This window comes from Triticum urartu, chromosome 6, assembly GCF_003073215.2.
Source record: "Triticum urartu cultivar G1812 chromosome 6, Tu2.1, whole genome shotgun sequence".
NCBI lineage: Eukaryota > Viridiplantae > Streptophyta > Magnoliopsida > Poales > Poaceae > Triticum > Triticum urartu.
In genome coordinates, this window is record NC_053027.1 from 243,011,594 (window position 1) to 243,024,135 (window position 12,542).

The window sequence follows — 12,542 nt, forward strand, 5'->3', positions numbered from 1 at the left end:
TCGTCGTAATGGGCTCAAATTATCTAATTGGGCCTAAAGACATGTACGAACTTTAGTGGGCCCATTAAATTAATGGGCCGTTACCAGGCCAAAAGTTAATGGTCGGCCCTCTTACCTCCCAGGTCGTTAATAGGCCGACATCGAAGCAGGTAACAGGTGGGCCCATTTGATTTCACGAGCCGTTAACAGGCCGATACTAAGGTCGGGCTACATATGGCCCAACTATACTGTGGGCCTTTAGCAGGCTGAAAGAGACAGCGGGCTCGTACTGGACAATGAAGAGCATGGGCCGCTAAGAGGCCGAAAGTCAGGCCGTACTGTAAATTGCCCAACTGTGTTGTGGGCCTTTAGCAGGCCGAAAGAGAAATCGGGCCGGTATTGGACCATGAAAAGCATGGCCGTTAAAAGGCCAAAACTCAGGTCCGACTATAAATGGCCCAACTCATTTATGGGTCGTCAATAGGCTGAAAGACACACCGGGCCGGAAATTGGCCCAACACTTAAATGGGTCGCTAAAAGGCCGAAAGATGTACATCCTGAAAATTGGCCCATCCCTTGAATGGGTCGTTAACAGGTCGAAACCACATCAGGCCGATATTGAGCCCAAATATTAGGGATGGCAGTTTTGCCCATGGGCATGGGTACCCGCGGGTACCCTACCCAAAAACAACGGGCATGGGCAAGACTTGGAGAGATTTTGTACCCATGGGTAGTGGATATCCATACCCACAAAATATATGGGTAGGGTATGGGTATGAAATTATGCCCATGGGTAACCCAATGGATACCCATGAATAGTTAATAAATGAAAATAACTCCTATGACATGAGGGGTCAACATCCAACTCCTATGGCCCACTCTAAGTATTGTATTCCTTAAATCGGCCATAGCTCATAGGCTGGTAATCACCTGCTCGCCAGTCCTCCTACCTCCTACGTGACTTCAAAAATATGAAATCTCGACTCTTCGTACCAAACTCATGTTCAACTCTCAATCTAGTGGTCCCCATTCGCACCGCCACCTCCGACGGCGTCAGGCTTCCACAAACCGTCACTCATACTCCCTTGGTGCCTCCAAGAGCCCACCCACCAAAGGAGACCGTGTTAGTGCTATGTTGCTCGCCCATCATCAATTGAATTTTAAACTCATTTCTCTACATATTTAAAATTTTAAATGCTCTATATTGTACCCACTGGATACCCATTGGGTATAGGATACCCGATGGGTATGGGCATGGGTGCCAATTTTCGCCCATGGGTATTGAAGTGGGTAGGTATGGAAAATCTCTGAGGATATGGGTTTGGGCAGAAGGATGTTGTACCCGCCCATACCCTGCCCATTGCCATCCCTACCAAATATATAGCACGCTGTTAACGGGCTCGAACTGACGATGGGCTGCAATGGTGTCAAATCGTTAATGGGCCGTTGACGGGCCGAATTGGCACATCTCGTATGGGCCGTGCGATTAAATGGACCTGACACAAGTAGGCCTTATATGGGCCGGCCTGCTAATTTTTACTAGGCCGGCCTTTTTCACCGGAATGGGCCACTGTTGGGTCGTGCCACATGTCGACCTATCATAGACATCTCCTGTCCAATGAGTGGATGACACCTGTGCTAACGCAGAGTTGACACATGGTTCCGTTGGCCAATGAGAATTTTACACGTGGAAAATCGCCATTGGTCCAGGCTGTTAACAGGTTATCAGATCCAAACAGGAACCCGATAGCTTAACGGTGACCTGTTACGGTGGATACCACGTGTCGGTCACCCTTGATGAAAGCACTTTTATGACGCGTGATTTATCGTCATGAAAGTGGACACTTCCATGATGATAATTTTGGTAATGTCATGGAACACTTCTACGACAGCACATGTATGACTATCTTGATTCTGTCATAAAATCGTCATGGATGTACATGCATGACAGAAAACGTGACCTACTGTGACAAACACGTATCATCACGAAAGTGTATTTTTTGTAGTGAGATAAACTTCCCTGCAGGGGTGCACCACGTTACCCCACACGCTCGATCCCTCTGGCCGAACACACTTTTCTGGGTCATACCCGGCCTCGGAAGATCAACACGTCGCAGCCCTACCTAGCCACAACAGAGAGGTCAGCATGTCGGTCTAAATCCTAAGTGTGCAGGGGTCTGGGCCCATCGCCCGTTGCACACCTGCACGTTGCGAACGTGGCCGGTAAGCAGACCTAGCCTCCCTAATACAAGAGCAGGCGTTCCAGTCCAATCCGGCGTGCGCCGCTCAGTCGCTGACGTCAAGAAGGCTTCGGCTGATACCACGAGGTCTAGTGCCCATAACTGTTCCCGCATAGTTGGTTAGTGCGTATAGACCAGTGGCCAGACTTAGATCAAATATCCATATCTCGTTAAGCGTGTTATTAGAAGTATCCGCGGACACCGACCAGGGACCAGGCCCACCTGTCTCCTAGGTGGTCGCAACCTGCCATGTCGCTCCGCCACAAAGTAACCATCAGAGGGCTGCGGGGAACCCAGGCCCACCACTACCTAGATGGAACCACCTGCCCCTTTAGCCCCCATCTCCGAATCATCAACATAAGTATGTAACAGTACAATATATATACCCGTGAGCACCTCCCGAGTGATCACGGCCCAATAGTATAGCATGGCAGACAGACAAGAGTGTAGGGACACTGATGTAATACTAGCATCCTATACTAAGCATTTTAGGATTGCAGGTAAAGGTAACAATAGAAGTGACAAGGACAGGCTATGCAGCAGAATAGGTTCAAACTGATGAAACAGTAACACTACTCTAATGCAAGCAATAGAGGGAAGGAGTAGGTGATATCGGGATGAATAGGGGGGCTTGCCTAGAAGCTCGGTTGCACAGGAAGAAGGGTCGTCGGTGATGTAGTCGTACTCAGTGGCATCAGCGCCGGTCTAGGGGTCTATCGGAGAAGAAGAGGGGGAAGAAACAGTAAATACAGAGCAAACAAAGCACCCAAAATATAACAAGGCAATACGCGGTGCCAGGGGTGAGCTAACGCAGGGATAGGTGATACTGGCGAAGGGGAAAAACATCCGGGAAAGTATTCCCGGTGCTTCGCCTTTTTGGACACATGGACCGAAGGGGGACAGTTGCAGGTTCTCTATGCTAGGGACGTGTGGTGAACGAACGAACTGCGTATCCGCATTCGTCTCGTCGTTCTGAGCAACTTTCATGTACAAAGTTTTTTCATCCGAGTTACGGTTTGTTTTACATTAATTTTTAAAGATTTTCAATCATTTACTAGAATTAATAGATTAGTTTAATTCGAAAAACATTTATTGCATCAGCACGATGTCGGCATGCGTCACCAGTCAGTAGACCGGGTCAAACTGATGCGTGGGGGCCATTAGTCATTAACAGAGCTAAACTAAACATGATTAGTTAGTTTAATAAGTGATTAGGTTAGTTTAACATATTTAATTAAGTTAATTAATTGTTTAACTAACTAACTAACTAATTTTATTATTTTTATGTTATTCCTTTTTTGTTGTTTTAATAAAAGGGGCGTGGGGCCCATATGTCATAGGCCCAGACGGCCATATCGGGCGCGGACGATGGGTTACGTGTGCAGGACATGGGCGTCGCCCGAATGGGCACAACGGGCGCCCGACCACTGGCGACGGCGAGGGCACGGCGGAGGCGGGCGGGGCTGCCGGCGGAGGCTGTCGGGGCACCATCGGTGATGCGGCAGCGGCAAGCGGTGGCGGGTGGGGGCGAACCTCGCCAGGACAGCAGCAGAAGCAGCTGCGGTCGCGGGGAGGGCGCAGTCGCGGTGCGCGACGAGCGCGGCTGGGCGGAGGCGAGCCGGTCGGGCGGCCTGGGGAGGCCGGAGGCGGGCGACGCGGGTGAGCAGGTTCGCTGATACGTCTCCGTCGTATCTATAATTTTTATTGTTCCATGCCAATATTCTACAAATTTCATATAGTTTTGGCAACTTTTTATACTATTTTTGGGACTAACATATTGATCCAGTGCCAGTGCCAGTTCCTGTTATTTGCATGTTTTTTGTTTCGCAGAAAATACATATCAAACGGAGTCCAAACGGGATAAAAACTGACAGAGATTTTTTTTGGAATATATGTGATTTTTGGGAAGAAGAATCAACGCGAGACGATGCCTGAGGGGGCCACGAGGCAGGGGGCGCGCCCCAGGGGGTCAGGCGCGCCCTGGGCCCTCGTGGCCACCCCGTAAGGCGGTTGGTGCCCTTCTTTCTCCGCAAGAAATCTAATATCCGGATAAAAAGCATGTCCAAAATTTAGCCCAATCGGAGTTACGGATCTCCGGGAATTTAAGAAACAGTGAAAGGGCAGAATCAGGGAACACAGAAACAGAGAGAGACAGAGAGACAGATCGAATCTCGGAGGGGCTCTCGCCCCTCCCATGCCATGGAGGCCATGGACCATAGGGGAAACCCTTCTCCCATCTATGGAGAAGGTCAAGGAAGAAGAAGAAGAAGGGGGGCTCTCTCCCCCTCTCTCCAGGTGTCGCCGGAACACCATCGGGGCCATCATCATCGCCGCAATCTACACCAACAACTTCACCGCCCTCATCACCAACTCTCCCCCCCCTCTATCCAGCAGTGTAACCCCTCTTTCACCCGCTGTAATCTCTACTTAAACATGGTGCTTAACGCTATATATTATTTCCCAATGATGTATGCCTATCCTATGATGTTTGAGTAGATCCATTTTGTCCTATGGGTTAATTGATGATCGTGATTGGTTTGAGTTGCATGTTTTATTATTGGTGCTGTCCTATGGTGCTCTCCGTGTCACGCAAGCGTGAGCGATCCCCGCTGTAGGTTTTGTAATATATTCATGATTTTCTTATGGTGGGTGGCGTGAGTGACAGAAGCACAAACCCGAGTAAGTAGGTTGTTTGCATATGGGAGTAAAGAGGACTTGATTCCTTATAATGCTATGGTTGGGTTTTACCTTAATGATCTTTAGTAGTTGCAGATGCTTGCTAGAGTTCCAATCATAAGTGCATATGATCCAAGAAGATAAAGTATGTTAGCTTATGCCTCTCCCTCAAATAAAATTGCAATAATGATTACCGGTCTAGTTATCGATTGCCTAGGGACAAATAACTCTCTCGTGACAAAAAGCTCTCTACTAAACCTAACTTAGTTGTGTCTTTATCTAAACAGCCCCTACTTTTTATTTGCGCACTCTTTATTATCTTGCAAACCTATCCAACAACACCTACAAAGTACTTCTAGTTTCATACTTGTTCTAGGTAAAGCGAACGTTAAGCGTGCGTACAGTTGTATCGGTGGTCGATAGAACTTAAGGGAATATTTGTTCTACCTTTATTTCCTTGTTGGGTTCGACACTCTTACTTATCGAAAGAGGCTACAATTGATCCCCTATACGTGGGTTATCATTCGCGTGCAGCGCACAACCACGGGTGCGGTGGACGCGGGGTCAGAGGGCGGTGAGCGTGGCCGAGCCGCTGGATGCGACAAGCGCGGGAGGGAGGGTTTCGAGAGGGGGGGGGCAAGCGCGGCTCACCGGGAGCCGGACCGGGATGCCAGTGGGCTCGGGGTGAGGAGGACGGTGGCGAACGGCACGATGCCAGCTACGTTCACCGGGGTCGGCGTAGAGGCGGGGGGCGTCGCGACGAGGGGGGCTCCAGGGAGGAGGGCGAGGCGTCCGGCGAGGGGCGGCACCGGGGTGGGCGCCGGCGTTCGGGCATGGGGCGGCGCGGTCGCCGGGGTCCCTGGCCCTCGATCTGGATCGAGGGAGGGGCAGAGAGAGCGAGGGGAACGTGGGAGGAGCGAGTGGAGAGTAGGGTGTGACATTTAGGTCACGGGGGGACGGGGTTAGGTGTAGGCAGGGGGTGGGCCGGCCTGGCGGCCTGTTGGCCAGTTGGGCCGGTTGGCCATCTAGTTCAAGGCCCAGCTGGGAGGGGGGACTTTTCCTTTTTATTTTAGTATTTTTTATTGTTTTAAATTTTTTCTCATTTGTTTTTGTTTTACAAAATACATACAAGAGCACTTAAATTAGTGTGACTAGTTTTATCACTGCCACCAAAAGTTTCACTCCATATTAAAATAGTTTAATACTTTATAAATTATAAAAGGTATTTATTTAATTGTTTAAGACTGTTTTATTTACTTTGGGGCTTTTAATTACTCTATAAAAATGTGGTTTCTGCTCTAATATTTTCTACGGATTATTTGCCACACATAGAACATTTTAGTTTTAACGTTTGAAAACTTTGACAGTTTGACTTTATTTTAAATTTGAATTTGGAATGGATTTGAATCAACGCAAGATTAACAACAGTAACCGAGGTGACGTGGCCTCATTAACGTGAGATTACTGTAGCTTAATTATCTGGGCGTCACAACCTTATTAGTTTCAGCATTTCATAATATGTATCCCTTTACTCCTAAACCGCAACCAACAAACACACACTTAATGGCTCTAGGTTCAAGTTTTCCATTATTAAAGTGTGCATATGTGGTGCAACCGAAAACTCTCAACTGTGAATAATCAGCTGGTGTACCAGACCACCTCAATGGGAATTTTCTTATTAAGTGGAATGGATGGTGACCTGTTGATGAGGTAGCATGCGATGGAGACGGCTTCAACCCAAAAAATGTTTACCCATGCGAGCATTTGACAACATGCAGCGAGCCCTAGAGATGATGGTTTTGTCCATGCGCTCAGCCAGACCATTCTGTTGAGGAGTGTATGGGGCGGTGTGGTGTCTGATAATGCCCAAGTTTCTACATTAACTATTAAAAGCTTTTGAACAGAATTCCATACCATTGTCACTACGAAGTACTTTTACCTTCCTCTCAATTTGTCTTTCTACCATAACTTATCCTTAAAGGAATCAAACACATCATATATTTTTATAAAATAAGCCCACACTTTTCTAGAGTAATCATCAATAATTGTAAGCATATAATGAGCACCAGCAAGCGAGGGTTTACGGGAAGGTCCCCATAAATCAGCATGTATGCAATCTAATATACCTTCTGTGGTATGAACAACAACATTGAACTTTACCCTCTTGTGCTTATCAAAAATGCAGTGCTCACAAAACTCCAACTCACTTACGTTGTAACCATCCAGAAGTTCTCTCATGTTCAATTCTGCCATGCCAAGTTTACTCATACGCCCAAGGTGAATGTGCCAAATATTAGTTTTACTAGATTTATCAGAAGTAACAGCAGCAACCGCAGTACCAGTAATTGTGCTTCCTCTAAGAACATATAACTTAGCAGAATTCATGTCACCTATCATATGAACGAGGGAACCTTTTGTTACCTTCAAAACTCCACTTGAACCGGAGTGCTTGTACCCTTTGACGTCAAAAGTACTCAGTGAGATGAGGTTTCTGGCCATGCCTGATATGTGCCTCACATCTATCAACGTGGGCATCATGTCGTCATGCGTTCTGATCTGAACAGAACCAATGCCCACAATATCACGTGGGTTGTCATCTCCCATACGCACAACATCTCCACTCTACACAAAGTCATAAGTAGTGAACCAATCTCTGTTACAACATATATGAAACGAACATGCATATCAAGTATCCATTCATCATGACATGAAACACATCCAGGAAAAACAACTAAAACATCATCGGAATCATACTTATTACCAGATGTAACATTGACCTTACCATCACCATCAAATTTATTTTTAGGTTTCCACGTACCGTTCCTCTCCTCCTTATTTCCAACTTCCAATAGTCATCAATGAGATGACCCTCTTTCTTACAATACCTATAGAATTTTTCCTTCCCAGATCCTCTGGACTTCGAACGACCTCTGGTGTTCTTGCTTTTATCTCTGTTGTTGTTGTATTTTTTTTGCTTAGGCCTGCCTCATACCCGCAAAGCTTCTCCTTTGGAGGACGATTCCTCAGATTGCAACATATCTGTCACCTTTTCCTTTTGTTGAAGGGCTTCATATACTTCAGTAACAGTTAGTTCATAACGGCTATATAATATGGTATCTCGGAAATTTGTAAAAGAACTAGGCAGAGAGCATAAAAGCAGAAGACCTAAATCCTCATCATCATACTTTACGTCCATTGACTGTAAGTCAGAAACGATCTCCTTGAAGATCGATAAGTGGTTTAGCACCGAACCACCTTCTTGCAACTTGTGCGTGAACAACTTCATCTTCATGTGCATCTTACTGGTCAGATCCTTGGACATGCAGATCGACTCTAGTTTCAGCCAGAGAGCTGATGCAGATTTCTCTTTCAACACTTCTTGCAAAATATTGTTAGATAGATGAAGATGAATCAAAGACAAAGCCTTACGATCTCTGCGCTTCTCATCCTCGGTCCACGCCTTTGGTTATTTTCCACCGAAGCCATCTAGCGCCTCGTCCAGATCGGGACGCGCCAACATAGCCCGCATCTTTACTTGCCACAAGGAAAACCTCGTGTCGTAGTCCAACAGCGAAATATCAAACTTCACCGATGCTAGATAGAAACCCTAGACAGAAAGAAGGCTCTGGTACCACTTGTTAGAGATATGATAGGCAAAATCAACTCGATGAAGAATGAAAACAAGCAGGAGACACGAGATTTTAACATGGAAAACCCTTCCAACACAAAGGGGAAAAACCACGGGTGTTAGCCAGCCCATCTTCACTATATCAAGGGAGGTTACAAACACCGAGGATTTACAACTAATCAACGTATCCCGCGCGACGGTTGAGGTATATATAACACACGTGCTAGGTCAATACTGATTCCGCAACGGACTCGCTCCGCTCACTCGTCAGAAGTTAGCCTTTCCCTTTATACTTGAATTTTGAGCATAACATAACAATTTGAAGATGAAAAGCCCTCATCTCCCCCAGGGCCGCCCTCGCGAGGACTAAAAGCCTGACTTATGTACTATCCAGAATCGAGGCAGCAGCGTAAAAATTCCTGTGACTCAACAGTGGACCTATCTTTTTTTCCTGATCCATTGTAATGTTCACCTAGCCTATATAGAATTTTGTTATTATACCTTTTGTATGTAGCAGTAGTGGTAGTATTGATTTTGAGCCGGAATTATTAGCTGTTTTATGACAAAGAAGGCGCATCAAGTAGGTGGCCAACCCAGCCCCTGCAGCTAGGAGGAGTCCATCCTGCCCGTGATCCCTAGCCGAAACCTGCAAGATCCTGCCCATTTCTCTTGACTTGTGCTGCATCTGCATTGCCCCTCTCCTCTCTGGTCCCTGTTTTCACATGTCCACCTCCAACCCGAACCTCATCTCGATTTGAAGAGCGTCGCAAGCAGCACTGAAAGTTCACCAAAATGGACTGCTTCGGTGCCTTAAGGCACCTACCTTTATGTCTATGACATGTGGACCTAATAGATGGTTGACCCACATGTCAGTGACCCAAAGGCAGGTGCCTTCAAGGCACCGAAGCTGCGTCCGCAAACAGTATATGTGCGCATAGTTGGACTGCATATTCCTGTTCCCCTTCCCTCTGATAAAATCAAATCAAATCTGACGACACCTCGAATTAGGAGGCTACTGAATCTGGGGAAGGCTTCTCTCTCCTCCCTCCAACCACTTGCTTGTGCATGCATGAATCATGATATAAGTAGAAGTAGAGCCACCTCCAAGCCACGGCTCACACAAAGTTAGCACTCATCCTCACTCGCCTGCTGGTGGTTATAACCAACCAACCAACCTCCTCCGCTCACTCAAACCTCCTTCCTCTGTTTAGTTACTACTCGGCCACCATGAAGTTTATGAAACTTGGCACCAGGCCCGATACCTTCTTCTCCTCCTCCGACTCCGAGAGGTACGTGCTGATCCTCATTCCGCGCGATCTCTGTCAGATTGTTTCTTGTGCGAGCTTTGTGCGTGATTCCGCGCTTCTTTCTGCTCCAGGTCCGTGTACACGGAGGTGGCCACTGACCTGCAGATCCTGGTGGGCAGATGCCTCTATCATCTCCACAAGGTAATGGACGATCCAATCCAAGAACCAGATTCATTCATGTCTCTCTCTCTCTCTCTCTCTCTCTCTCTCTATGTGATTCCACAAGAAACGATTTGTTTTCTGCGCATGTTACGATCGCAACCTCTGACTGTTTCTCTAATCTTAGCTTGCATTGCCATGCAAGAATTGATTTCCTGGTTTGTGTTCGCGGTTGGAAGGAATCTCTTATCGATCGGATCCTGACAAGATTGTTTGTTTCCTGATGACAGTTTCCTCTGCTCTCCAAATGCCTGCTTCTGCAAGCGCTCTGTGCCGAGTCCGGCTGCGGCGGCGACGGCGACGTCATCGAGCTCGCGGGCTTCCCGGGCGGCGCCGAGGCGTTCGAGGTCTGCGCCAAGTTCTGCTACGGCATCACAATCACCGTCAGCGCACGCAACCTCGTCCCGCTCCGCTGCGCGGCCGCTCACCTCGGCATGTCCGAGGCCGCCGACCGCGGGAACCTCGTGGCCAAGCTCGACTCCTTCCTCGCCTCTTGCCTCCTCCGCCGCTGGAAGGACGCGCTCGCCGTGCTCCACTCCACGCGCCACAACGTGCCGCTGTGCGAGGAGCTCGGCCTCACCTCCCGCTGCGTGGACGCCGTCGCCGACCTCATCGCCAACCCTGCCGTCGCCGTTGTCCCCGCCAAATCCACGTCCGCGTCCCCCTGGTGGGCGCACGACGTCGCGGAGCTCGGCGTTGATATGTTCTGGCGTATCATGGTGGCCGTGAAATCGACCGGCGCCGTCAACGAGAAGACCATCGGCGACGCGCTCAAGACGTACGCGCGCCGGTGGCTGCCCAACGTTGCCAAGGACGGGCTCGCCGCGCAGCAGCCGTTCGACCACGCCGTCGGCGCCAGCGTGAAGCAGATCACCACGAGGCACCGCCTCCTCCTGGAGAAGATCGTGAGCCTTCTCCCGGTGGACAAGGACGCCGTCTCCTGCGCCTTCCTCCTCAAGCTCCTCAAGGCGGCCAACATCCTGAGCGCGTCCCCCGCGTCCAAGGCAGAGCTGGTGAGGAGGGTGGCATGGCAGCTCGAGGAGGCCAGCGTGAGCGACCTGCTCATCCCGTCAGTGTCCTGCATGAGCGACATGCTGTACGACGTGGACGCCGTGGCGGCCATCCTCCACGAGTTCGCACTGCGGCACGCGGCGGCCACCGCGCCGGCGAGGAGCCCCGACGACAACAGCCCGGGACGGTCGGACGGGCACCGGCGGTCGAGATCCGACGAGAGCGTGGGGTTCGACGGCGCGCGACGGTCGTCGTCGGCCGCGCCGGTGTCGCAGTACGCGTTGGCGAGGGTGGGCAGGCTAGTGGACACGTTCCTGATGGAGGTGGCCAAGGATCCCCACCTGCCGGTGGAGAAACTGCTCGCGATTGCCGAGGCCGTGCCTGACAGCGCTCGCCCGGAGCACGACGGGCTCTACAAAGTCGTCGACTCGTACCTGAAGGTGATTTCTTTTTTCAATCCTCAAATTCGTTGTGTCGCAGCGCAGACCCCTACTTGGAAGTTGGATAGTTTTTCGACTTGTTTGCATAAACAATGGAGAGTTCTGATCTGTCAGTTTTTTTTTCTGTGCATTGCAGGCGCATCCGGAGATGAGCAAGAGCGCAAGAAAGCGGCTGTGCCGGGTGCTCAACTGCCGGAGGCTGTCGGAGAAGGCGTGCTCGCACGCGGCGCAGAACGAGCTCCTCCCGCTCCGCGTCGTGGTGCAGGTGCTCTTCTTCGAGCACGCGCGGGCGGCGGCGCTGTCGGGCGCGCCCGTCGCCGGCGAGCTGCCGAGCAACATCAAGGCGCTGCTGTCCAAGTCCGGGTCGGAGGAGGACGACGCCGACCGGGTAGACGAGCAGCGGCTCCGCGCCCTGGCGTCGGGCGCGTCCCCGGGGGACGACTGGAGCGTGGAGGGGCTCCGGCGCGCGGCGTCCAAGATCGCCACGCTGCGCATGAAGATGGAGGAGGACGACGAGGACGACGAGGAGTTCGTGCGCAAGGCCGGGCTGTCGCGCAGCGCGTCGCTGCGGTTCAGGGCCTTCTGCGCTATGCCGACGGGGAACCCGAAGCGGATGCTCAGCAAGCTGTGGCCGCTGGGAAGAAGCATCACCGCCGACCGGCATTAGCAGCATAGTACCACTAGCAGCCAGCCAGCCATTAGGTTTTTGTAATTTGCTTCTTCCGTCGCATATTTTTGTTGGGTTGTCTACCTTGCCCAAGGCCTAAGGTTGTTTTGTTTCTCTCTTCCTGTAGCTGCGAGTGATCATGCATAATTGTCAAAATAAATCAAATAGGAACTGCACAGGTTACTTCTATATATTGTATACTATTATACCCGCTGCTTTAGTACAACTTTAAGAGAGTATGATTTTTTGAGAATTATCAACCCGATCGAGTGGCAACGCCTGACAAAACACGGTCATGATGATAAGCAGTTTCGAATCATGTTTGATAGTACTATGTACAAAAAAGAGGCCATCCATCACCAAGCACTATCTTCTTTTCCGTGTCTTATGATTGCCATCCACTTGGCAAAGAATTGCATCTAGAAGAGTTAAAGA

At 49.8% G+C, this 12,542-nt stretch overlaps 1 protein-coding gene across 1 annotated transcript; it reads left to right on the forward strand.

Moving 5' to 3' along the window:
* The first annotated feature begins 9,531 nt into the window (after positions 1–9,531).
* On the forward strand, positions 9,532–12,296 carry LOC125512841 (BTB/POZ domain-containing protein At1g67900-like). Its single transcript, XM_048677914.1, has 4 exons — positions 9,532–9,812; positions 9,902–9,971; positions 10,220–11,440; positions 11,577–12,296. The coding sequence occupies exons 1-4, from the start codon at positions 9,751–9,753 to the stop codon at positions 12,105–12,107; spliced, it is 1,884 nt and encodes a 627-aa protein (XP_048533871.1). The 5' UTR covers positions 9,532–9,750; the 3' UTR covers positions 12,108–12,296.
* The last annotated feature ends 246 nt before the right edge of the window (positions 12,297–12,542 follow it).

Excerpts from the sequence above, each read along its gene's own strand:
- LOC125512841 (XM_048677914.1), top strand. The coding sequence starts at position 9,751 with ATGAAGTTTATGAAACTTGGCACCAGGCCCGATACCTTCTTCTCCTCC. Across the intron at positions 9,813-9,901 it reads TCCTCCTCCGACTCCGAGAG|GTCCGTGTACACGGAGGTGG; the intron begins GTACGTGCTGAT and ends TTTCTGCTCCAG. Across the intron at positions 9,972-10,219 it reads GCCTCTATCATCTCCACAAG|TTTCCTCTGCTCTCCAAATG; the intron begins GTAATGGACGAT and ends TCCTGATGACAG.